The sequence below is a fragment of the Lethenteron reissneri genome, chromosome 28 (genome assembly GCF_015708825.2).
Source record: "Lethenteron reissneri isolate LAM-NWPU_2019-01 chromosome 28, ASM1570882v1, whole genome shotgun sequence".
NCBI classification, from domain to species: Eukaryota; Metazoa; Chordata; class Hyperoartia; order Petromyzontiformes; family Petromyzontidae; genus Lethenteron; species Lethenteron reissneri.
In genome coordinates, this window is record NC_083806.1 from 1,727,854 (window position 1) to 1,752,145 (window position 24,292).

The 24,292-nt window shown below is 57.1% G+C and overlaps 1 protein-coding gene and 1 long non-coding RNA gene across 3 annotated transcripts in view; both read left to right on the forward strand.

The window, feature by feature from the left end:
- Nucleotides 1-3,948, forward strand: part of LOC133348762 (uncharacterized) — a 30,580-nt gene extending 26,632 nt beyond the window's left edge. For both annotated transcript variants that reach the window (XR_009755830.1, XR_009755829.1), the window contains exon 2: nt 311-3,948. This is a non-coding gene — a long non-coding RNA (uncharacterized LOC133348762). The remainder of the gene's footprint in view (nt 1-310) is intronic.
- A 19,917-nt stretch (nt 3,949-23,865) lies between these two features.
- Nucleotides 23,866-24,292, forward strand: part of MYO19 (myosin XIX) — a 58,960-nt gene continuing 58,533 nt past the window's right edge. The window contains exon 1 of the mRNA XM_061561649.1: nt 23,866-24,011. Coding sequence (XP_061417633.1) covers nt 23,866-24,011 — 146 coding nt within the window. The remainder of the gene's footprint in view (nt 24,012-24,292) is intronic.

Below are 24,292 nucleotides of genomic sequence, written 5' to 3' on the forward strand. Positions count from 1 at the left end.
CCACCACAAGCTATGGTCATTCCACTGCTGGATGGAGGCCTCCTTCCCAAGCCGCCGCCGCCACCTCTCGCGGTCCCACGACGTGACGATCCACCCGGCGTCCGCTTCGCGCAAAACCGATTTCGCAATCCGTCTCCTCGCTGGACGAGAACCCCTTTGGACGCGTTCCATCCCTTGTCCGCCACTCCGTTATTATTCCACACCATCGGCCACCATCGCCGCTATTGGCCACGACGCTGCCCAGGCCCCACTCGGCAGTGTGCACGTCCGTCACTAACCCGCGCCCGCGTGTGTGTTTCTGCGTACGTAGGAGGGACGTGACCGCGTGCGGGGGTTGGCGGGACGCGTGAGGACCGGAGCGCTCGCGGAATCGTCGTGGGCTACTCGGCGGCACCACACAAGACCCCCGTGGCGGCCCACAGCCGCCTCCGTACAGCGCGGCCTCCCTACGTATTGCAGCAGCATCGTCGTCGTCGTCGTGGTGCCGTTGTTGTTGTGTTGTTTGTGTTTTCAGTCGATCTATTTCACCAGGGCAGATGTCCCACAAGCCGGAGGCCGCAAGGCAAACACAGGCTGCGAAATGGCTACACTTGGGCCCCATCAGATAAACTAAACTATGACTTAACAATTCTTAGTTTCTTACCAGGTAAGGCCCACTGAGATATGTAGCTCGTCTTTCGGAAGAGACCTGGCCACAAGTGATAACGAAGTGGCTTATCGCGTTGAAATTTATAGCGGGAGCCAAAAACTCTAAGCGCACATTTATAAATGTGGGGGGACAAACCGGAGGACCCGGAGAAAAATCCACGCGACCACGGAGAGAAAGAGACCGCAAACTCCAAATATACAGCAGCGGGCGTCAGGGTCGTTCACGATTCAACGTAGGTTTGTGTAACCAGGTGGCGAGAACTCGATAAGAGTACAGGACAGGAGTGACCTGTTTTTCTTGTCTAAACATCAAACTGCATCGTGCACTTTCAGATGCGTTTCTGAGGCCGTCTGGAATGCTCTTCCGATATTAGGAAGCCACTGGAGCTGTCCACTTTTATATCCAGATTGAACTCATTGCTGTAGAACTGCTTTTTGTGTTTATCTGGTTGTACTTTCCCCACACCTCAGATTAGCACGTTTGGCTACGTACGGTGTGAAAGAAGTTCGACATGCGTACAGCCCTGGGTCACCAAACGTTACGGCGGCAAAACAAAGCAGAGCAATGCGGCAAAAAGAAATTGGAGTGGAAACAACGGTGTCACCGTGGGAAATCGACAACATTGCAAGAAACATAAATCTGCGATAAATCGAAGTTGAACATTGAATTATATAGCGGTGCAAGTCGGCTGGGGTAGATTAGTTACAAAATTTATTGACATAAACATTAACGTTAAACAGATACTGTATACGCTGACTTTTTCACTAATATGCAAATAGGCAAGGATATACGAGTCGAATGCAAACACGATTGCATGACTAAGCAGTGCGAACCATGTTTACAATTTGCCTCTGAAAAGAATGTAAGAATGTATTTGGTGGGGGGATGGGTGGGGGGGAGAAGTGGTTGCGGCAGCACAGTGGTTGGCACCGCACGAGGAACCCAGCTCCCCCGAGTTGGACTCCCGGCCGTGGCTATCGCCCAGCGGCGAGCGAACTCTGAGCCGCCCTGGGGCCCTCCACCGCTGTAGCCAACCACCCACACGCCGACACGGGGCCCTCCACCGCTGTAGCCAACCACCCACACGCCGACACGACGGGGCGGCCAAACCGCTCGCGGTCACAAAAACCTCGGCGTGCAGAGAGGCCTTCGTCCGGCAATGGATCGATCGTGGCCGCCGATCGTTGAAAGGACGAGCGAACGAGGCGAGGTGGTGGCACACACCGCGGGCTGGCGGAGAGCGCTCGACACGTGTTGGGCAGTAAGTCTGCCCTGGAGGGCAGACTTACTGCCCAACAGTATTGGGTGGCGTTGCAGGTGGAAGCAACCCTCGGGCATAGCGGCGAGAACTCGGTCATGTCATGTTCATTTTTGTTGTTCGTGTTCAAAATCTTCAGGAACACGATGAGCTGTGAAGCTTTTTTCGTTTGTGCAGGTGTCCAGTCGGTGTTGGTGACTGATGGCTCGTGTTTCCCGATTGATGGTGGTAGTGGTGATGGTGGTAGTGGTGATGGTGGTAGTGGTGTTGGTGGCGGTAATGGTGGTTCATGGACAACCACCTCTGTCTTGGTTAGTGGAGTGGGGGTGTCCCCCCCCCCACGCCGCCTGCCTGCCCCCCTCGACAGCAACGCAGTAGCTGCTGCTGGGACCGGCCCCCCCAATTCCCTCTGGACCCCCCAAACCAGTGCCCCCCCCCCCCCCCGCCCAGCGCTCTCTGGCCGTGCTACACGCGCTCTCCACCGGCAGGTCTTTACGTCGCTTCTCTCGAGAGCCTAAAGCTGCCAGTTGAAGAGCTGAGGTCGCCGGCCTCTCTCTGCACGCGGGGTGGGTGGGGGGTGGTGAAGACGACGACGACGACGAGGAGTGCGGTGGATACAAGATCGATGTCGCGATGTTTGTGTGCGTCGGTGTCATTTTGTTCGTTTACCCCGGCAAAGCCAGAGGCTCGAGACGTGTTGGGCAGGGGGGGGGGGTCCTGCCATGCGTTGGCAGTAGGAGGGGGGGTGATGGGCGATGCTGCTGTAGTTGGTGTGTGATCCCCGTGGAGTTGATCTGCAGGCGACTGTTCAGCATCGGGGTGTCTTAGCCAATGCAAAGTGACGTTACATGGAGGAAACGCATGCAGATCAGGGGGAGTACATACAGACAACACACAACATACACACTACACACAGAACATACAGACAACACACAACACACACACCACACACAACATACAGACAACACACACACCACACACAACATACAGACAACACACAGAACACACAACACCACGACATACAACACACAACATACAACATACAGAACATACACACAACATACAGAACATACACACAACATACACACAACACACAACATACAGACAACACACAGAACATACACAACATACACACAACATACACACAACACACAACATACAGACAACACACAGACAACACACAGAGAGGCACCCGAGTCGGGAAGCGACCGGGCGTCACCACTGGACCACGCCGCGCGCCCGGCCGCCTTTGTATCCCCAGTGCCGATGTTCACCCACGCACCAGGACCTAGCGGGGAGGGGTGGCTTCGGACCAGCTCAGATTTGACGCGTGGCCTGGAAGCAAACCCGGATCGCCGGGTGTGTGGAGAGGTGTGCACACAAAGACAAAGACCCCTCCTATAGCCTCTAACAGACTGTTGGGGCAAGTGCTGTTCACGAGCAGCGCCTATGAAGGCCGGCACTGCGGCACACGAGGGAGTGGTGGGTGGCCAGCACCACGCCCGGCAGCCTTTGCCTTCCCCAATGCCGATGTTTACACAACGCACTCATTTGAGGCTGAGTCGACCTAGGGAAGGAACAGAACCGGTTCAGATAATCGTTACCACTGGCGTTGGTGGCGGTGAGCTGGAATCGAACTTCGGATGGTCGGGTTCGCAGCGCAGCGCTAACCGCTACACTACCGCACCCCAGACACACGCACGCACACGTGTGCGCAATACTGTAGTTGTACCGAGTTTAATTGCTGTATTACCACTGAAAGTTCGCGTTCAAACAATGACGTTATTGAATATGTATTGCAGGTTGCTTAAGCGGCTGAGTGTAAAGTTGTGAAACAATACGAACGTGTGTATTACATTACGTATAGTGGTGATTATGAAGCGTATGCAAATGTTATGTTAGCGCTCACCTGTGATATTGTGATGTTAATGCTCCGTCGTTGTACAATTTGTCTGTGCGTGGGTCCCAGGTCTCCCTTGCCCGAGAGGGACTTGCGGCCTCATGGGGACTCGTGATAAATAAATAAATACCGCCCCCACTATTCGTGTTTTGCCAATCCACTGCTGCACGAACACCGTCAGTCGCATCGTGTTGCTCGTGGGGTGGAGTGTGTGGCCATACTTCACCGCGCTGGTCGGTGCAGATGTTAACAACCTCGCCTGGTGTGCAGGAGGTCGTGGGCTCGTTCCCGACCCTGACGCCTGCTGTACGATTGGAGTCTGCGCGTCTCTTTCTCTCTCTCCCCGTGGTCGTGTGGATTTCTCTCTCCGGGCCCTTCGGGTTTCCCCTCCACGTTGAGAATCAACATCACCACGCGTGTAGAGGTTTTGGCTGCTGCTTTACATTCACACGCGATGATGAGACGCCTCTTCGCTGAGCTATCAATTGCGAGGCCAATGTCGCTGCTGAAAAAGAGATACCCCACTAAGTGGGGCCTTACCTGGTAATATACAAAAAAAAACATAAATCGTTTGATAGTTTTATAGATTCGTGAAGCAGGGGACACAGGAAGCGATTGACCAGAAGTGAGGAGCACCCTCCCTGTAGCTGCCTCGTCTGCCAATCAAACTCTCGAACGCGGTGCAGTGCTAACCACTGCGCCACCGCTCCCCACCGAGTCGGAGGCAGCGCGTGAGAAGGATGCGAATTGTCGACTCGCTCCATCACCATCGATCCACTGCTGGATGGAGGCCTCGTCCCCGAAGCCGCCACCACCACGTCTCACGACCGTGCGATGTGATTACTAAATTACACACGATACACTCTTCACTATCGATGAGAGCCACGCTGAGTCGTGTGACTCTTCTTTTCCCAGGAGGGTCCTGCCGCTGCATTGGGGTTTTTAAAATTTCAAATGTTTCGAGGCAATGACTGATGAGTTGTGTTTATTATTCACGTGGGGAGGAGACCGGAGCGCCTGGAGAAACCCCCACGCCTTGCGCCAGGGAGCGACGTTCTATCCCCGTACAGACGGAAACAGGTGGCGATTAGTCCACGCGCTGCTGTGCTGCCTTCTCGTGGCGAGCCAGGCCGGGCGCGGCACCTCCTCGACGCCCTCCCACGGCCGGTAGAAGGGAAGTTTCACACCATCTGTGCGCGATCCACCTACCCCTCGCCGCTGTTGCCTCCACGGTGCTGGGTGACAGGCCACGTGCAGCAGCGGCGTGGCGGCCAACACTGCCATCACCGCCACCTCCGCCGCCACCACCACCGCCACCAACACCGCCACCACCACCGCCACCAACACCGCCACCACCGCCACCGCCGCCACTACCACTGCCACCACCGCCACCACCACCGCCGCCACCACCACCGACACCACCACCGCCACTACCACCGCCACCACCACCGCCACCACCACCGCCGCCACCACCACTGCCACCACCACCGCCACCACCACCGCCGCCACTACCACCGCCACCACCACCGCCGCCGCCACCGCCACCGCCACCGCCGCTGCCCGGCTGCCCACGAGCCCCAGCCCCGAGAAGGCATCGGGCGAGCGACTTCGCTGTGTAACAAAATAAAATGTTCCTGGGTAGTGAGTGGTATTTCCTAATTGCTTATGCCTCAAAAGTACAGAAAATGGCTATTATTACCCACAAACTTTGCTTTTGTGACGAGGACAGTGATATTTTTAAATGTACCTATGTTCAATGAGAAAACGTGGTGTGCATTTGTGTCTTTCTTTCACGTAAAGTCCTGGTCACAAAAGCAAAGTTTGTGGGGAATAATAGCCATTTTCTGTACTCTTTAGGCATAAGCAATAAATAAAATAACACGTATGAGTACCCAGGAACAAACATCGTGTTACATCGTGAAGTTAGCGCTTCGGCCCCTGCATATCAGGGGAATGGACGCCCGTGGTTACAGGAGACGAGGGGCGTCAAACATTCACACGCCCCCCCCGCCCCCCAAGGGATTCATCTCTCACTGAATAGTTTCCAGGTCGCGGGGAGACTGTAGACTGGAGTAGGTGGCACGTGAGCAGTAGCCACAGTCCTAGCCAGGATATATACTGGATGTGGTGTGCGGGCGGGTTGATGACGAGGACAGCCCCCCACGGACGAGGGGAATCTCCGCACGCGGCCTCCTCGCCATCAGAGCCGGCCCGTGGCTGGCGGGGCCGTAGTGGCTGGCGGGGCTGGAGTGGCTGGCGGGGCCGTAGTGGCTGGCGGGGCTGGAGTGGCTGGCGGGGCCGTAGTGGCTGGCGGGGCTGGAGTGGCTGGCGGGGCTGGAGTGGTTGGCGGGGCTGGAGTGGCTGGCGGGGCTGGAGTGGCTGGCGGGGCCGTAGTGGCTGGCGGGGCTGGAGTGGCTGGCGGGGCCGTAGTGGCTGGCGGGGCTGGAGTGGCTGGCGGGGCTGGAGTGGCTGGCGGGGCTGGAGTGGCTGGCGGGGCCGGAGTGGCTGGCGGGGCTGTAGTGGCTGGCGGGGCTGGAGTGGCTGGCGGGGCCGGATCGGCTGGCGGGGCTGTAGTGGCTGGCGGGGCTGGAGTGGCTGGCGGGGCCGGAGTGGCTGGCGGGGCTGGAGTGGCTGGCGGGGCTGTAGTGGCTGGCGGGGCTGGAGTGGCTGGCGGGGCTGTAGTGGCTGGCGGGGCTGGAGTGGCTGGCGGGGCTGTAGTGGCTGGCGGGGCTGGAGTGGCTGGCGGGGCCGGAGTGGCTGGCGGGGCCGGAGTGGCTGGCGGGGTTATAGTGGCTGGCGGGGTTGGAGTGGCTGGCGGGGCTGTAGTGGCTGGCGGGCTGGAGTGGCTGCGGGGCTGTAGTGGCTGACGGGGCTGGAGTGGCTGGCGGGGCTGGAGTGGCTGGCAGGGCTGTAGTGGCTGGCGGGGCTGGAGTGGCTGGCGGGGCTGTAGTGGCTGGCGGGGCTGGAGTGGCTGGCGGGGCCGTAGTGGCTGGCGGGGCTGGAGTGGCTGGCGGGGCCGGAGTGGCTGGCGGGGCCGTAGTGGCTGGCGGGGCCGTAGTGGCTGGCGGGGCCGTAGTGGCTGGCAGTGGCTGGAGTGGCTGCGGGGCTGTAGTGGCTGGCGGGGCGAGGAGTGGCTGGCGGGCCGTAGTGGCTGGCGGGGCTGTAGTGGCTGGCGGGGCGGGAGTGGCTGGCGGGGCGGGAGTGGCTGGCGGGGGGGGAGTGGCTGGCTGGGCTGTATGTGCTGGCGGGGCTGTAGTGGCTGGCGGGGCTGGAGTGGCTGGCGGGGGCGGGAGTGGCTGGCGGGGCCGTAGTGGCTGGCGGGGCTGTAGTGGCTGGCAGGGCTGGAGTGGCTGGCGGGGCTGGAGTGGCTGGCGGAGCTGTAGTGGCTGCGGGGCTGGAGTGGCTGGCGGGGCTGTAGTGGCTGGCGGGGCTGTAGTGGCTGGCGGGGCGTAGTGGCTGGCGGGGCTGTAGTGGCTGGCGGGGCTGTAGTTGGCTGGCGGGGCTGGAGTGGCTGGCGGGGCTGGAGTGGCTGGCGGGGCTGGAGTGGCTGGCGGGGCTGGAGTGGCTGGCGGGGCTGTAGTGGCTGGCGGGGCTGTAGTGGCTGGCGGGGCCGGAGTGGCTGGCGGGGCCGGAGTGGCTGGCGGGGCCGTAGTGGCTGGCGGGGCCGTAGTGGCTGGCGGGGCCGTAGTGGCTGGCGGGGCTGTAGTGGCTGGCGGGGCCGTAGTGGCTGGCGGGGCCGTAGTGGCTGGCGGGGCCATAGTGGCTGGCGGGGCTGTAGTGGCTGGCAGGGCCAGAGTGGCTGGCGGGGCCATAGTGGCTGGCGGGGCCGTAGTGGCTGGCGGGGCCGTAGTGGCTGGCGGGGCCGTAGTGGCTGGCGGGGCTGTAGTAGCTGGCGGGGCTGGAGTGGCTGGCGGGGCCGTAGTGGCTGGCGGGGCTGGAGTGGCTGGCGGGGCCGTAGTGGCTGGCGGGGCTGTAGTGGCTGGCAGGGCTGGAGTGGCTGGCGGGGCTGGAGTGGCTGGCGGGGCTGTAGTGGCTGGCGGGGCTGGAGTGGCTGGCGGGGCTGTAGTGGCTGGCGGGGCTGTAGTGGCTGGCGGGGCCGTAGTGGCTGGCGGGGCTGTAGTGGCTGGCGGGGCTGTAGTGGCTGGCGGGGCTGGAGTGGCTGGCGGGGCTGGAGTGGCTGGCGGGGCTGGAGTGGCTGGCGGGGCTGGAGTGGCTGGCGGGGCTGTAGTGGCTGGCGGGGCTGTAGTGGCTGGCGGGGCTGGAGTGGCTGGCGGGGCCGGAGTGGCTGGCGGGGCCGTAGTGGCTGGCGGGGCCGTAGTGGCTGGCGGGGCCGTAGTGGCTGGCGGGGCCGTAGTGGCTGGCGGGGCCGTAGTGGCTGGCGGGGCCGTAGTGGCTGGCGGGGCCGTAGTGGCTGGCGGGGCCGTAGTGGCTGGCGGGGCTGTAGTGGCTGGCGGGGCTGGAGTGGCTGGCGGGGCTGGAGTGGCTGGCGGGGGCCGTAGTGGCTGGCGGGGCTGGAGTGGCTGGCGGGGCCGTAGTGGCTGGCGGGGCTGGAATGGCTGGCGGGGCCGTAGTGGCTGGCGGGGCCGTAGTGGCTGGCGGGGCCATAGTGGCTGGCGGGGCTGTAGTGGCTGGCAGGGCCAGAGTGGCTGGCGGGGCCATAGTGGCTGGCGGGGCCGTAGTGGCTGGCGGGGCCGTAGTGGCTGGCGGGGCCGTAGTGGCTGGCAGGGCTGTAGTGGCTGGCGGGCTGGAGTGGCTGGCGGGGCCGTATGGCTGGCGGGGCTGGAGTGGCTGGCAGGGGCGGGAGTGGCTGGCGGGGCTGTAGTGGCTGGCGGGGCTGGATGGCTGGGGGGGCCGTAGTGGCTGGCGGGCCGTAGTGGCTGGCGGGGCCGTAGTGGCTGGCGGGGCCGTAGTGGCTGCGGGGCCGTAGTGGCTGGCGGGGCCGTAGTGGCTGGCGGGGCTGGAGTGGCTGGCGGGGCTGTAGTGGCTGGCGGGCTGAGTGGCTGGCGGGGCTGGAGTGGCTGGCGGGGCTGTAGTGGCTGGCGGGGCTGGAGTGGCTGGCGGGGCCGTAGTGGCTGGCGGGGCCGTAGTGGCTGGCGGGGCGGGAGTGGCTGGCGGGGCGGGAGTGGCTGGCGGGGCTGGAGTGGCTGGCGGGGCCGTAGTGGCTGGCGGGGCGGGAGTGGCTGGTGGGGCGGGAGTGGCTGGCGGGGCTGTAGTGGCTGGCGGGGCGGGGGTGGCTGGCGGGGCGGGAGTGGTGGCGGGGCAGTAGGGCTGGGGGCCGTAGTGGCTGGCGGGGCTGTAGTGGCTGGCGGGGCCGTAGTGGCTGGCGGGGCCGTAGTGGCTGGCGGGCCGTAGTGGCTGGCGGGGCGGGAGTGGCTGGCGGGGCTGTAGTGGCTGGCGGGGCGGGAGTGGCTGGCGGGGCCGTAGTGGCTGGCGGGGCGGGAGTGGCTGGCGGGGCTGTAGTGGCTGGCGGGGCTGGAGTGGCTGGCGGGGCGGGAGTGGCTGGCGGGGCCGTAGTGGCTGGCGGGGCCGTAGTGGCTGGCGGGGCTGTAGTGGCTGGCGGGGCTGTAGTGGCTGGCGGGGCCGTAGTGGATGGCGGGCCGTAGTGGCTGGCGGGGCTGGAGTGGCTGGCGGGGCCGTAGTGGCTGGCGGGGCTGGAGTGGCTGGCGGGGCTGGAGTGGCTGGCGGGGCGGGAGTGGCTGGCGGGGCTGTAGTGGCTGGCGGGGCCGTAGTGGCTGGCGGGGCCGTAGTGGCTGGCGGGGCTGGAGTGGCTGGCGGGGCCGTAGTGGCTGGCGGGGCCGTAGTGGCTGGCGGGGCTGTAGTGGCTGGCGGAGCCGTAGTGGCTGGCGGGGCCGTAGTGGCTGGCAGGGCTGTAGTGGCTGGCGGGGCTGGAGTGGCTGGCGGGGCGGGAGTGGCTGGCGGGGCTGTAGTGGCTGGCGGGGCTGGAGTGGCTGGCGGGGCGGGAGTGGCTGGCGGGGCCGTAGTGGCTGGCGGGGCCGTAGTGGCTGGCGGGGCTGTAGTGGCTGGCGGGGCTGGAGTGGCTGGCGGGGCGGGAGTGGCTGGCGGGGCTGTAGTGGCTGGCGGGGCTGTAGTGGCTAGCGGGCTGTAGTGGCTGCCGGGGCTGTAGTGGCTGGCGGGGCTGTAGTGGCTGGCGGGGCTGTAGTGGCTGGTGGGGCTGTAGTGGCTGGCGGGGCTGGAGTGGCTGGCGGGGCTGGAGTGGCTGGCGGGGCCGTAGTGGCTGGCGGGGCTGTAGTGGCTGGCGGGGCTGTAGTGGCTGCCGGGGCTGGAGTGGCTGGCGGGGCTGGAGTGGCTGGCGGGGCCGTAGTGGCTGGCGGGGCCGTAGTGGCTGGCGGGGCTGTAGTGGCTGGCGGGGCTGTAGTGGCTGGCGGGGCCGTAGTGGCTGGCGGGCCGTAGTGGTTGGCGGGGCTGGAGTGGCTGGCGGGGCCGTAGTGGCTGGCGGGGCTGGAGTGGCTGGCGGGGCTGGAGTGGCTGGCGGGGCGGGAGTGGCTGGCGGGGCTGTAGTGGCTGGCGGGGCCGTAGTGGCTGGTGGGGCCGTAGTGGCTGGCGGGGCTGGAGTGGCTGGCGGGGCCGTAGTGGCTGGCGGGGCCGTAGTGGCTGGCGGGGCTGTAGTGGCTGGCGGAGCCGTAGTGGCTGGCGGAGCCGCAGTGGCTGGCGGGGCCGTAGTGGCTGGCGGGGCTGTAGTGGCTGGCGGGGCTGGAGTGGCTGGCGGGGCGGGAGTGGCTGGCGGGGCTGTAGTGGCTGGCGGGGCTGGAGTGGCTGGCGGGCGGGAGTGGCTGGCGGGGCTGGAGTGGCTGGCGGGGCTGGAGTGGCTGGCGGGGCCGTAGTGGCTGGCGGGGCTGTAGTGGCTGGCGGGGCTGTAGTGGCTGGCGGGGCCGTAGTGGCTGGCGGGGCTGGAGTGGCTGGCGGGGCCGTAGTGGCTGGCGGGGCTGTAGTGGCTGGCGGGGCTGTAGTGGCTGCCGGGGCTGGAGTGGCTGCCGGGGCGGGAGTGGCTGCCGGGGCGGGAGTGGCTGGCGGGGCCGTAGTGGCTGGCGGGCCGTAGTGGCTGAAGGGGCTGTAGTGGCTGGCGGGGCTGTAGTGGCTGGCGGGGCCGTAGTGGCTGGCGGGGCTGGAGTGGCTGGCGGGGCCGTAGTGGCTGGCGGGGCCGGAGTGGCTGGCGGGGCTGTAGTGGCTGGCGGGGCTGTAGTGGCTGGCGGGGCTGTAGTGGCTGGCGGGGCTGTAGTGGCTGGCGGGGCTGTAGTGGCTGCCGGGGCGGGAGTGGCTGGCGGGGCGGGAGTGGCTGGTGGGGCTGGAGTGGCACGGCATTGCCGGGCCCGGACTGGCCAATTGAGGGCAGCAGTCCGCAGGGCAAATGTCCGGTGGGCCGGTCCGTTCCGAGGACCGGTGGGTCGGTCTGTGTGGGGGAATTGCGAATGTGGTTAAGAGTAAAACATTTTTGTAACTTAAAATATTGTCTTACTTTTAGAGTGTACGCTTCATTGCTTATTTACGCTCGCAATTTTGCATTAAGACCCCAGATTTTCGGCAGTCCTAAAGATTCTCCCCCCTTCACCCCCCACTCACTCCCGGTCGAGCTGGAGAGCCAAGGAGCCCCCCATCACCAGATCCGGGGGGAGATGCCGAGTCACCTTTCAGTTTTATTTATTAGGTATAACCCTGTGAGCCATGCGGCTTTTGACTCGGGTGCAACCGCAACAAACAAAATCATGAACAAGAAACATCTTAAAGTGACTACGCGCAACAGAAAAATCCAGGAAAAAACAGCAAAGTCTTCTAGAAAAAGCACCGCATTTCAACGGCGCGTGAAAAAATCCCAGTGGGATGCAAGTCAAACGATAACAAACAGGCTAACTCTGTACTACAACAAACAAACATGGCTAAACCAAAACGTTTTCCGATGTCCTTTCGGGTTTGTCCCGCGTGTTGCTTCGCACGATGTTCGCGAGCTCCTGAATATGCTCCCAGCACGCGGAGAGAAACGTCGGACTTCACACGGGACGAGCACGCGCGAGAGGAGAGTGCATGCGAGGGATCGACCACGTGGCTCTGCGGGGAGTCGCAGCGCCCTCTGCCGGTCATTGGCTGTAACCGGTAACGAAGTGCGCTTTCGCGACCACGTTTCATTCATAGAAACTAAACTTTTAAAAACTAAAACTAAACTATTTTTTATTTTGCCAGTTAATGCCCACTGAGCTATATCACTATTTTTTTTAAAACGACCTGCCCACAAATGATAGCTCAACAAATTGGCGTATCACGTGGGAATTGACAGCAACCAAATTACTCTAAAACGCACGTTGATTCGAAACGTGGAGGGAAAATTCCGAGGATCCAGAGAATAACCCACACACCCACGGGGAGAGAGACACGCAAACTTCAAATACACAGCAGGCGTCAGGGTCGGGATCGAACCCACGACCTCCTGCATACCAAACGAGGTCGTTAACATCTCACCACATCTTCTTGGTTCTTTCGGTAAAGTCACGTAGAAGGGAAGTAATAAAATAATAAAAATAAAACATAATAAAACAATTCTCACGACGTTTCGGCCACAACGCAAAGCAGCCGTCCTCAGGTGAAAACCAGGTCCGTCGAGGCGACAGAGTCTGAATGAAACAGCACACGAGCTTGGAGCATATATATAAGCTGGGCGCATTGGCAAAGGAATTTGCATATCAAAAGGAATTTAGCATATTTATGGGAAATGCAGGAATGTGATTAGTACTGCATATGCATGTGCATTATGCAGAATTAACAGCATCAAAGGGAGCTGCAGTTACTGCTGCTGCAGCAGTTGCTGCTGCAGCTGCAGTTTCTGCTGCTGCTGCAGTTGCTGCTGCTGCTGCACTTGCTGCTGCTGCACTTGCTGCTGCTGCTGCACTTGCTGCTGCTGCAGTTGCTGCCTTATCCATTTTAATATAACACTATGTATTATTCTACCCACCCTAATGTGTATCATACTGCTATATGTTTACTGTACAATTACGACACCATACATTACTTTGCACACTGCACCATGCCAGTGAGTGGAACGTGGTCTGAAAGTCACCGTAAACGTGAACACAATCAGTTAAGATCCGAAATGGTTTATTACGTCCTTCCAATGATTGCTAAGCCAGAATCCATCTTCTCGGTTGAAATTGTCTCTGTGTTTGTATATGTGGATCGCCTCATGAACGAATCTCTCATGATAGCCAGATGGCTTGCAGAGAACCTCTGTCTTGGAGAAGTCAATGTCATGTGAGCCCACTGAATTGTAACAGTGATCTGCCACGGCTGAGGTGTTTGTCCTACCGTGTTTCAGGTCTGCCTTATGTTCACGGATGCGGTCCGAGACATGTCGTTTGGTTTCTCCAATGTAACTGCTACCACAGAGGCAACTTAGTTTGTAGACGCCAGGGTACTGTATGTCTGGAACCACATCTTTTACAGACGGGACCAGATCACGGATTTTATGTACTGTGTTGAATCGGACCTGGATCTTGTGTTTAATCAGGATTTTGGAGATCTTTTTTGTGACCCCAGCAATGTAGGGTAAGGTGATGGTCTTGAAAGGCTCCTCAACAGGATCCTTCTTGATGGTTGGAGTGATGGCTTTGCGGATTGTGTAGTCGGAGTAACCATTAGCCTTAAGAGCTTGGCGTACGTGTTTGAGTTCACTGGAAATGTGTTCATGGTCGGAGATGCATTGGGCTCTATGATATAGAGTCTTGATGAGGGAATTCTTCTGGGATGGATGGTGGTGGGAATCCGGTTTTAGATAAGCATCCGTGTGGGTGGCTTTCCTGTAGACAGAGTGGCTCATTGAACCATCAGGTCTCCTTTTAATTAGGACATCCAAAAAGGGTAGCTTGCCATCATTTTCGACTTCCATGGTGAATCTGATGGCTGGGTGTATGGAATTGATGTGGTCGAGAAATTGGTCTAGAGCAGGCCGGCCATGTGGCCAGATGACAAAAGTGTCGTCTACGTACCTCTTCCATAAGGTCGGGCGTAGAGTGGCAGTCTGGATGGCGTCCGTCTCAAATTTCTCCATGAAGATGTTGGCTACAACCGGAGATAGGGGAGAGCCAATTGGGGTGCCCCCAATTTGCTTGTAGAAGGTTCCATTCCAGGTGAAGTATGTATTGGTTAAGCAGTGTCTCACCAGGGGGGGTACCCCAGCATTCAGTCCTTGATGAACCAAGTCTTCAATGATTGCGATGGTGTCAGGCACAGGCACCTTGGTGAACAAGGAAACCACATCAAAACTGACAAGCAGGTCGTCTGGGGACAGGGCAATCCCCTTGATTGTCGATACCAGGTCAGTAGAGTTTAGTACTGCAGAGGTGGTTTTTCCAGTGAAAGGCCGTAGGATTTCGGACAAAAAACGAGCCAGTTTGTAAGTGGGGGAGTTGATAGTAGAGACAATGGGACGAAGAGGTGTATCTTCTTTATGTATCTTTGGCAAGCCGTACAATCTTGGTGGCCTGGCTGCAGAAGGTTTCAACGAGAACTGTTTGGTCTGATCAATTAATGCGGTTGAAGCAGAAATGATGTTGTTGGTTTTGGAGACGAGGCTGTTGGTGGGGTCTCTTTTTATTTTTGTATAGCTGCCATCGTTGAGTAGTTCTTGAATTTTGTTGTTGTATTCTATTTTGTCCATGATGACAGTGGCATTGCCTTTGTCGGCTGAGAGGATGACAATGTCATCCCTCTTTTTTAATTGAGCTAATTCAAAACGCTCATCTTTGCTGATGTTGCTAGCTGGCATCTTAGCGTTTTTTAGGGTTACAGAGATTTCAGATCTTGCTACGTCTGCAGCGATGTGACTCAAGCCCTTGAGAGCTACATCTACTCGAGCAATATATCATTAACTGGTATGTGTCTAGGTGTGACTGCAAAGTTTAGTCCTTTAGCTAAAACGGATTTCAAACCTTCAGAAATAGGACTGTTACTGCGATTAATTACGACTTTGTTAACATCTAGCTTTTCAATGTGTGGGTCCGGTTTCTTGTTTGAGAGGCGGTTGAATTTGGAAATCAAGTTGTCCTTACATTTAGTCGACATAGCGGCAGCTGAAGAGGCAGTCATTTTTTCCACATGTTCCCAATCCGATGTGGACATTGTTACACTCAAAGATAAGTGTGATTTGTAGAGTGTCTTGTCTAACTGATCTAGTTCGGTGCGCGTAAGTCTGATTTTCTCTGAGATAAGAGCTAAACTAGTTCTAGACAGAATTAGTTTCGCATTAGAAGAAGTTACAGCAGCAGATGTTAGTGTAAATGCGTTTGGTATTACCTTAGAGTCGCGGCATCCTCTTCAGAAAGGTGAGAGACTCGATTAGCTGAGCCTTCTTATCCCGGAGCTTGTTGAAGGATCTCAAAGTTATGTGGAAACCCTCCCCGTAGAGGCGGTTAAATTTCGATTTAAAGCTTTCGTGACTGCAGGGATTCATCTTCTTGGTTCTTTCGGTAAAGTCACGTAGAAGGGAAGTAATAAAATAATAAAAATAAAACATAATAAAACAATTCTCACGACGTTTCGGCCACAACGCAAGCAGCCGTCCTCAGGTGAAAACCAGGTCCGTCGAGGCGACAGAGTCTGAATGAAACAGCACACGAGCTTGGAGCATATATATAAGCTGGGCGCATTGACAAAGGAATTTGCATATCAAAAGGAATTTAGCATATTTATGGGAAATGCAGGAATGTGATTAGTACTGCATATGCATGTGCATTATGCAGGATTAACAGCATCAAAGGGAGCTGCAGTTACTGCTGCTGCAGCAGTTGCTGCTGCTGCTGCAGTTTCTGCTGCTGCTGCAGTTGCTGCTGCTGCTGCACTTGCTGCTGCTGCACTTGCTGCTGCTGCTACACTTGCTGCTGCTGCTGCAGTTGCTGCCTTATCCATTTTAATATAACACTATGTATTATTCTACCCACCCTAATGTGTATCATACTGCTATATGTTTACTGTACAATTACGACACCATACATTACTTTGCACACTGCACCATGCCAGTGAGTGGAACGTGGTCTGAAAGTCACCGTAAACGTGAACACAATCAGTTAAGATCCGAAATGGTTTATTACGTCCTTCCAATGATTGCTAAGCCAGAATCCATCTTCTCGGTTGAAATTGTCTCTGTGTTTGTATATGTGGATCGCCTCATGAACGAATCTCTCATGATAGCCAGATGGCTTGCAGAGAACCTCTGTCTTGGAGAAGTCAATGTCATGTGAGCCCACTGAATTGTAACAGTGATCTGCCACGGCTGAGGTGTTTGTCCTACCGTGTTTCAGGTCTGCCTTATGTTCACGGATGCGGTCCGAGACATGTCGTTTGGTTTCTCCAATGTAACTGCTACCACAGATGCAACTTAGTTTGTAGACGCCAGGGTACTGTATGTCTGGAACCACATCTTTTACAGACGGGACCAGATCACGGATTTTATGTACTGTGTTGAATCGGACCTGGATCTTGTGTTTAATCAGGATTTTGGAGATCTTTTTTGTGACCCCAGCAATGTAGGGTAAGGTGATGGTCTTGAAAGGCTCCTCAACAGGATCCTTCTTGATGGTTGGAGTGATGGCTTTGCGGATTGTGTAGTCGGAGTAACCATTAGCCTTAAGAGCTTGGCGTACGTGTTTGAGTTCACTGGAAATGTGTTCATGGTCGGAGATGCATTGGGCTCTATGATATAGAGTCTTGATGAGGGAATTCTTCTGGGATGGATGGTGGTGGGAATCCGGTTTTAGATAAGCATCCGTGTGGGTGGCTTTCCTGTAGACAGAGTGGCTCATTGAACCATCAGGTCTCCTTTTAATTAGGACATCCAAAAAGGGTAGCTTGCCATCATTTTCGACTTCCATGGTGAATCTGATGGCTGGGTGTATGGAATTGATGTGGTCGAGAAATTGGTCTAGAGCAGGCCGGCCATGTGGCCAGATGACAAAAGTGTCGTCTACGTACCTCTTCCATAAGGTCGGGCGTAGAGTGGCAGTCTGGATGGCGTCCGTCTCAAATTTCTCCATGAAGATGTTGGCTACAACCGGAGATAGGGGAGAGCCCATTGGGGTGCCCTCAATTTGCTTGTAGAAGGTTCCATTCCAGGTGAAGTATGTATTGAAGGTTTGAAATCCGTTTTAGCTAAAGGACTAAACTTTGCAGTCACACCTAGACACATACCAGTTAATGATATAATTGCTCGAGTAGATGTAGCTCTCAAGGGCTTGAGTCACATCGCTGCAGACGTAGCAAGATCTGAAATCTCTGTAACCCTAAAAAACGCTAAGATGCCAGCTAGCAACATCAGCAAAGATGAGCGTTTTGAATTAGCTCAATTAAAAAAGAGGGATGACATTGTCATCCTCTCAGCCGACAAAGGCAATGCCACTGTCATCATGGACAAAATAGAATACAACAACAAAATTCAAGAACTACTCAACGATGGCAGCTATACAAAAATAAAAAGAGACCCCACCAACAGCCTCGTCTCCAAAACCAACAACATCATTTCTGCTTCAACCGCATTAATTGATCAGACCAAACAGTTCTCGTTGAAACCTTCTGCAGCCAGGCCACCAAGATTGTACGGCTTGCCAAAGATACATAAAGAAGATACACCTCTTCGTCCCATTGTCTCTACTATCAACTCCCCCACTTACAAACTGGCTCGTTTTTTGTCCGAAATCCTACGGCCTTTCACTGGAAAAACCACCTCTGCAGTACTAAACTCTACTGACCTGGTATCGACAATCAAGGGGATTGCCCTGTCCCCAGACGACCTGCTTGTCAGTTTTGATGTGGTTTCCTTGTTCACCAAGGTGCCTGTGCCTGACACCATCGCAATCATTGAAGACTTGGTTCATCAAGGACTGAATGCTGGGGTACCCCCCCTGGTGAGACACTGCTTAACCAATACATACTTCACCTGGAATGGAACCTTCTACAAGCAAATTGAGGGCACCCCAATGGGCTCTCCCCTATCTCCGGTTGTAGCCAACATCTTCATGGAGAAATTTGAGACGGACGCCATCCAGACTGCCACTCTACGCCCGACCTTATGGAAGAGGTACGTAGACGACACTTTTGTCATCTGGCCACATGGCCGGCCTGCTCTAGACCAATTTCTCGACCACATCAATTCCATACACCCAGCCATCAGATTCACCATGGAAGTCGAAAATGATGGCAAGCTACCCTTTTAGGATGTCCTAATTAAAAAGAGACCTGATGGTTCAATGAGCCACTCTGTCTACAGGAAAGCCACCCACACGGATGCTTATCTAAAACCGGATTCCCACCACCATCCATCCCAGAAGAATTCCCTCATCAAGACTCTATATCATAGAGCCCAATGCATCTCCGACCATGAACACATTTCCAGTGAACTCAAACACGTACGCCAAGCTCTTAAGGCTAATGGTTACTCCGACTACACAATCCGCAAAGCCATCACTCCAACCATCAAGAAGGATCCTGTTGAGGAGCCTTTCAAGACCATCACCTTACCCTACATTGCTGGGGTCACAAAAAAGATCTCCAAAATCCTGATTAAACACAAGATCCAGGTCCGATTCAACACAGTACATAAAATCCGTGATCTGGTCCCGTCTGTAAAAGATGTGGTTCCAGACATACAGTACCCTGGCGTCTACAAACTAAGTTGCCTCTGTGGTAGCAGTTACATTGGAGAAACCAAACGACATGTCTCGGACCGCATCCGTGAACATAAGGCAGACCTGAAACACGGTAGGACAAACACCTCAGCCGTGGCAGATCACTGTTACAATTCAGTGGGCTCACATGACATTGACTTCTCCAAGACAGAGGTTCTCTGCAAGCCATCTGGCTATCATGAGAGATTCGTTCATGAGGCGATCCACATATACAAACACAGAGACAATTTCAACCGAGAAGATGGATTCTGGCTTAGCAATCATTGGAAGGACGTAATAAACCATTTCGGATCTTAACTGATTGTGTTCACGTTTACGGTGACTTTCAGACCACGTTCCACTCACTGGCATGGTGCAGTGTGCAAAGTAATGTATGGTGTCGTAATTGTACAGTAAACATATAGCAGTATGATACACATTAGGGTGGGTAGAATAATACATAGTGTTATATTAAAATGGATAAGGCAGCAACTGCAGCAGCAGCAGCAGCAAGTGCAGCAGCAGCAGCAAGTGCAGCAGCAGCAAGTGCAGCAGCAGCAGCAACTGCAGCAGCAGCAGAAACTGCAGCAGCAGCAGCAACTGCTGCAGCAGCAGTAACTGCAGCTCCCTTTGATGCTGTTAATCCTGCATAATGCACATGCATATGCAGTACTAATCACATTCCTGCATTTCCCATAAATATGCTAAATTCCTTTTGATATGCAAATTCCTTTGTCAATGCGCCCAGCTTATATATATGCTCCAAGCTCGTGTGCTGTTTCATTCAGACTCTGTCGCCTCGACGGACCTGGTTTTCACCTGAGGACGGCTGCTTGCGTTGTGGCCGAAACGTCGTGAGAATTGTTTATTATGTTTTATTTTTATTATTTTATTACTTCCCTTCTACGTGACTTTACCGAAAGAACCAAGAAGATGAATCCCTGCAGTCACGAAAGCTTTAAATCGAAATCTCACCACATAACGCAGAGGTTACACGTCTCATCAGCGCGAAGCAGAGTGTCACGTGGGAGCTCGCCGTGGCAGCGAACGGAGAATGCACAGAAGTTGCTGCCACTGCATTCATGGGCTAGGAATGCAGTGGGCTCTGAAAACAGCCATCTGACTCCAGGGCTACGGCTCACATCAGTGGCCAACATCGCCATCAGTGGCCAACATACCCCAACGAAGTGGTTTATCGCGTGGAAATTTATAGCAGTCGAATCCACTAAACGCGTGATGTTCATTTTACATGTGGAGGGCGAAACCGGAGGACCCGGAGAAACATCCACAAGGAGAGAGAGACACCGCAAACTCCAAATATACAGTAGGCGTTAGGGTCGGAATCGAACTGACGACCTCCTGTAGAACATGCGAGGTAGTTACCATCTCCTAGCCACCGTGGAGCCCCGTAATAATACACAGCAGTGATCGCCTGACCAAATTGCACATTTGTGTCGTACCCCCTGCTCCACCCGACACGGCCACCTGTGGGGGGCATGTCGATGACATCGCGCGATTACAGGAGAGGAGCACAGATCTGGCGAGCGCTTGCTTGGTGCTGTCATAAGCAGCGAAACGTCGGAATGTTGCGGGATGAACAATGATACTGTCCCGGTGATGAACACGACTCGTAAGGCGCGCGTGTTCCTGGAATCGGACGCAATGTTCGACCGAGAACAATATCCCGGTGCGCTGAACAAATAAAATACATCGGCTCGTGTGTTCACGTGACCGCTTCGTTCGTTTTGGCCGCGTCGGGTGGAGGAGGGCGTACGACAACACACTGCCAAAGAAGTTCACCGTACGCGTGTAGAGTTTGCTGAACTTCTTTCGCACCGTACGTAGACTACCGCGCTAATTTGGACGTGCGAGGGGAGGGTCAACAAGCTAAACGCAAAAAAATCTGTTTTAAAGAAATTAATTTCAATCTCGCGGTGGAACTCTAAGAGCGAATTCGCTGTGGAGGCGCGCAGGCGGTGCAGCTGCGCCAGGGAGGTGCCACGCGCCGGAGGGGCCCAGGCGGGAGGGGAGGGGGCGGGGGAAGGGGAGGGGGCAGGGGGAGGGGGAAGGAGGGGGGTGGGCAGGGGGAGGGAGGGGGGAGGAGGAGGGGGTGGGGGGAGGGGGCGGGGGGGGGGCAGGGGGGGAGGAGGAGGGGGCAGGGGGAGGGAGGAGGGGGGAGGAGGAGGGGAAGGGGGGCAGGGGGGAAGGAGGAGGGGGCAGGGGGAGGGAGAAGGGGGGAGGAGGAGGGGGCGGGGGGAGGGGGGCAGGGGGGGAGGAGGAGGGGGCAGGGGGAGGGGAAAGAAGAAGGAGGGAGGCAGGGGAGGGAGGAGGGGGAAGGAGGAGGGGGCGGGGGGCGGGGGGCGGGGGGAGGAGGAGGGGGCAGGGGGAGGAGGTAGAAGGAGGGGGGCAGGGGGAAAGGAGGCGGCGGAGGGAGGGGGGCAGGGAGGGAGGGGGTAGGAGGAGGGGGGCGGGGGGAGGCTGTAATTGGACGGAAGGGCCCCGTTTCACCTCTTGCGGCAGGAGCCGTGCCCCCCCCCCCCCCGCTGGACTTTGCCCGCGGCGCCCGCCCCCGACTCTCAGTGCGCGAGTCGTGGCGGGGAGCGGTGGCGAAGTGGTCAGCGCACCGCGCTCCGCCATTCAACGCAACGGTCCCGGCCAGCAGGGTTTGACGCCCGGTCCTGGGCCTCCCCCATCGGTTGACTCAGCCCTACAATGAGCAGCACATGGTGCGGTATATAACAACTTCAGCACTGGGGAGACAAAGGCGGCCGGCGTGGTGCATGATCGCGTCACGTCACAGAGCCCAAGCGTACGCGTGATTGTTCTTCCTTGTTTAACACTGCTGAGCGACCGTCTAGACTCTGGAACAGGAGTGGGGAACCTTTCTTTTGCCAAGGGCCATTTGGATATTTGTAACATCATTCGCGGGCCATACAAAATTATCAACTTAAAAATTAGCCTGTTATATTTGGTCAGACATTTAATTAACTCACCCCTAATGCGATGGGCTCGAACTGCTTCTCTTTGGGGAGGCGTGGTGATGTTAGCTGGTGATGATGTTGCTGCTACTCGCAACTGCTTTTCCAGGTTTGCTCCTAGATTTATCGAATTTCGAGTCGCGCCTGCGGTTGCCTTGGCAGGGCCAGACCCAAATGATTTTTGTTGTTGTTGTTCTCTGTGCTTGTGCCCCACTGCCAACCCAGCAGCATCGCCGTGGAGTGCTGAAGTCTCCAGCGGAACGCTCGCGATGGCGGCTGTGAACGAGCTCGCAGCTGAGTGGGGCCTCGCCTGGTGAAAATGAAAACAACAAATGTTTAGTTTAGTGACACGGCGCCATCGGGCACGACCCAGAACGCGGAAAATCACACAGGGGGTGAGTCACGAAGGGCGTCCGCACGCGAGCACGGAGGAGATCCCCGGCAGAGGGCGAGCAGAGCTCTCGAGTGAAGCCGTCTGGGTTCGACACCGGGTTACCAGTCCCGTATCCCCCCCTCACGCCACTATGTTCGCATCACGGACTCAGAGCGGTCGGCATGGGCCCTGGTGCGAGGAATTAAATGCCCCCCCCCCCACCCAACTCTGTTCATAGCCCGGAGCCTCCAGCCCGTGGCACCCCTCGGCGCAGTTGCAGCGCCTGCACACTCGACCCCTGCGTGAGCACAGAGGCGTTACCCTGACAGAGGAATGAACTTGCGCCCTCGTCACCATCATCATCATCAGCAGCTGTGGTCTATCCACTGCTGGTCGCAATCACATTTGGCCCGACTTGTCAGCCCGCTTTGTCGAGGGTTGACAAGTCAGCCTTCTTTGAATGTACATTGATGGTCACGCCGTCAGCAACTGCGAGGGGAAACATTCACTCGCCGCTTCTCCAGACGCCCCTAATTCTACCAGGCCGCTTTCCAGAAGTTCTCGTGGCCCCGAGAAGCCGGCACGAGAAGCGCCTCTCCCCGTCAGGCAGGGAGCGAGATGTCAACTACCTCGCCTGGTCTACAGGAGGTCGTGGGGTAGATCCAGACCCTGACGCGTGCTTTATATATTAGTGGGCGCCGCAGTGGCGAGATGTTGACTACCTCGCCTGGTATACAGGAGGTCGTGGGGTAGATCCAGACCCTGGCGCCTGCTTTATATTTGAAGTTTGCGTGTCTCTCTCCCCGTGGTGGTCGCGTGGATTTTTCTCCGGGTTCTCCGGTTTTCCCCGCCACATTTAGAGTCAACACCACCACGCGTTTGGAGTGTTTGGCTGCTGCTATGAATGTCCACGTGATGACGAGAAGCCGCTTTTCTCGAGCAGCCATCATGTCTGGTGGCCAGGGCGCTTCTGAAAAATGAGCTACACAGCTCAGTGGGGTCTTATCGTGGTAAAAAAATAAAATAAAACCATTTTGAGTGAATCGTGTTCAACAGATTCCTCTTCCAGGCCGCGTTGTGGTCATCCCCACGCGTGGTGTCAGGCGAGCTGGGCAGCTGTGGTTGTTGTTGTTGTTGTTGGTGGTGGCGTTGTTGTTGTTGTTGTTGGTGGTGGCGTTGAGCTTCGACATGGCACGGACGGGTGAAGGAGGCATCGGCATCTAAGATAAAAAAAAAACAACGGGATTCAGGACCGGCTGAGATCTCACTCGCTCGCCACTCATGTTACAGCCGCGTCCGGTCAGCACGGCTGAACACCACCGGTCAGCACGGCTGAACACCACCGGTCAGCACGGCTGAACACCACCGGTCAGCACGGCTGAACACCACCGGTCAGCACGGCTGAACACCACCGGTCAGCACGGCTGAACACCACCGGTCAGCACGGTTGGCTGCGTGCGGTGCGAAAGAAGTTCAACGTGAATCGACAGTAGGTCGGCGGCCGTATCACTGCTCCCTTGTCAGTCCACTGCTGGATGAACACTCGCCCGACGCCGTGTCGGTCACGGGGAGTCGTTTGACCATACTTCACCACGCTGGTCAACTGAAAGAAAGGGAAGGGTGGGGAGGGTTGAGGGGCAGTAGAATCATCTTTAGACATCACTTGCCACTGACGTGAGCCGTCGCTCGCGACTGAACTAGCGGCGGCGTGGACAGTAACGCAGCGCGCAAACCACTCTGCCACCGCTCCCCCGGACAGCAGAGTTATTGCGAAGTCGCGACACGGGTGGAGCAAACTTGATTTGAAGCTTTCGTGACTGCAGGAATTACTCTTTGGTTCTTTCGGTAAAGTCGCGTAGAAAGAAAATAAATCAAATAATCGAGTACGACGTTTCGATTGCAACACAAGCAACCCTCATCAGGTAGGACTAAATTTGAGAGAGAGAGAGACGCAACACGGGTGGAACATTTACACGGAATCGCGGGACAAATTCCAGCCAGCCAAATCATCAGCGGAGTGAGAAACCCAGCCGCGTTGTGGTTGTCTGGGATGCAGTTAATTGAGCAGAACCGGCAGATGATCACGCCCCGGGAGGCGCTGCGCACAGTCTGGAGCCGGACCAAAATGACCTCGAAACCCTCCTCCTCCTCTTCCTCCTCCTCCTCGCACGGTCCGAGAAATTCCGAGGAATTGCGGTCAGGGCGGATTTGCGGAGGGGCGGGGCACGGGAGGGGGGCAGGGCGGGGCACGGGAGGGGGGGGGGCGGGCCGCGAGGGCCCAAAGCCGGCGTCACCCACACAGGCACCATCATCACCATCATCACCATCATCATCACCACCATCATCATCATCACCACCACCATCATCATCAACACCAACACCACCATCACCATCATCACCACCACCATCATCATCACCATCACCAACACCATCACCACCATCATCATCACCATCATCACCATCATCACCACCACCAT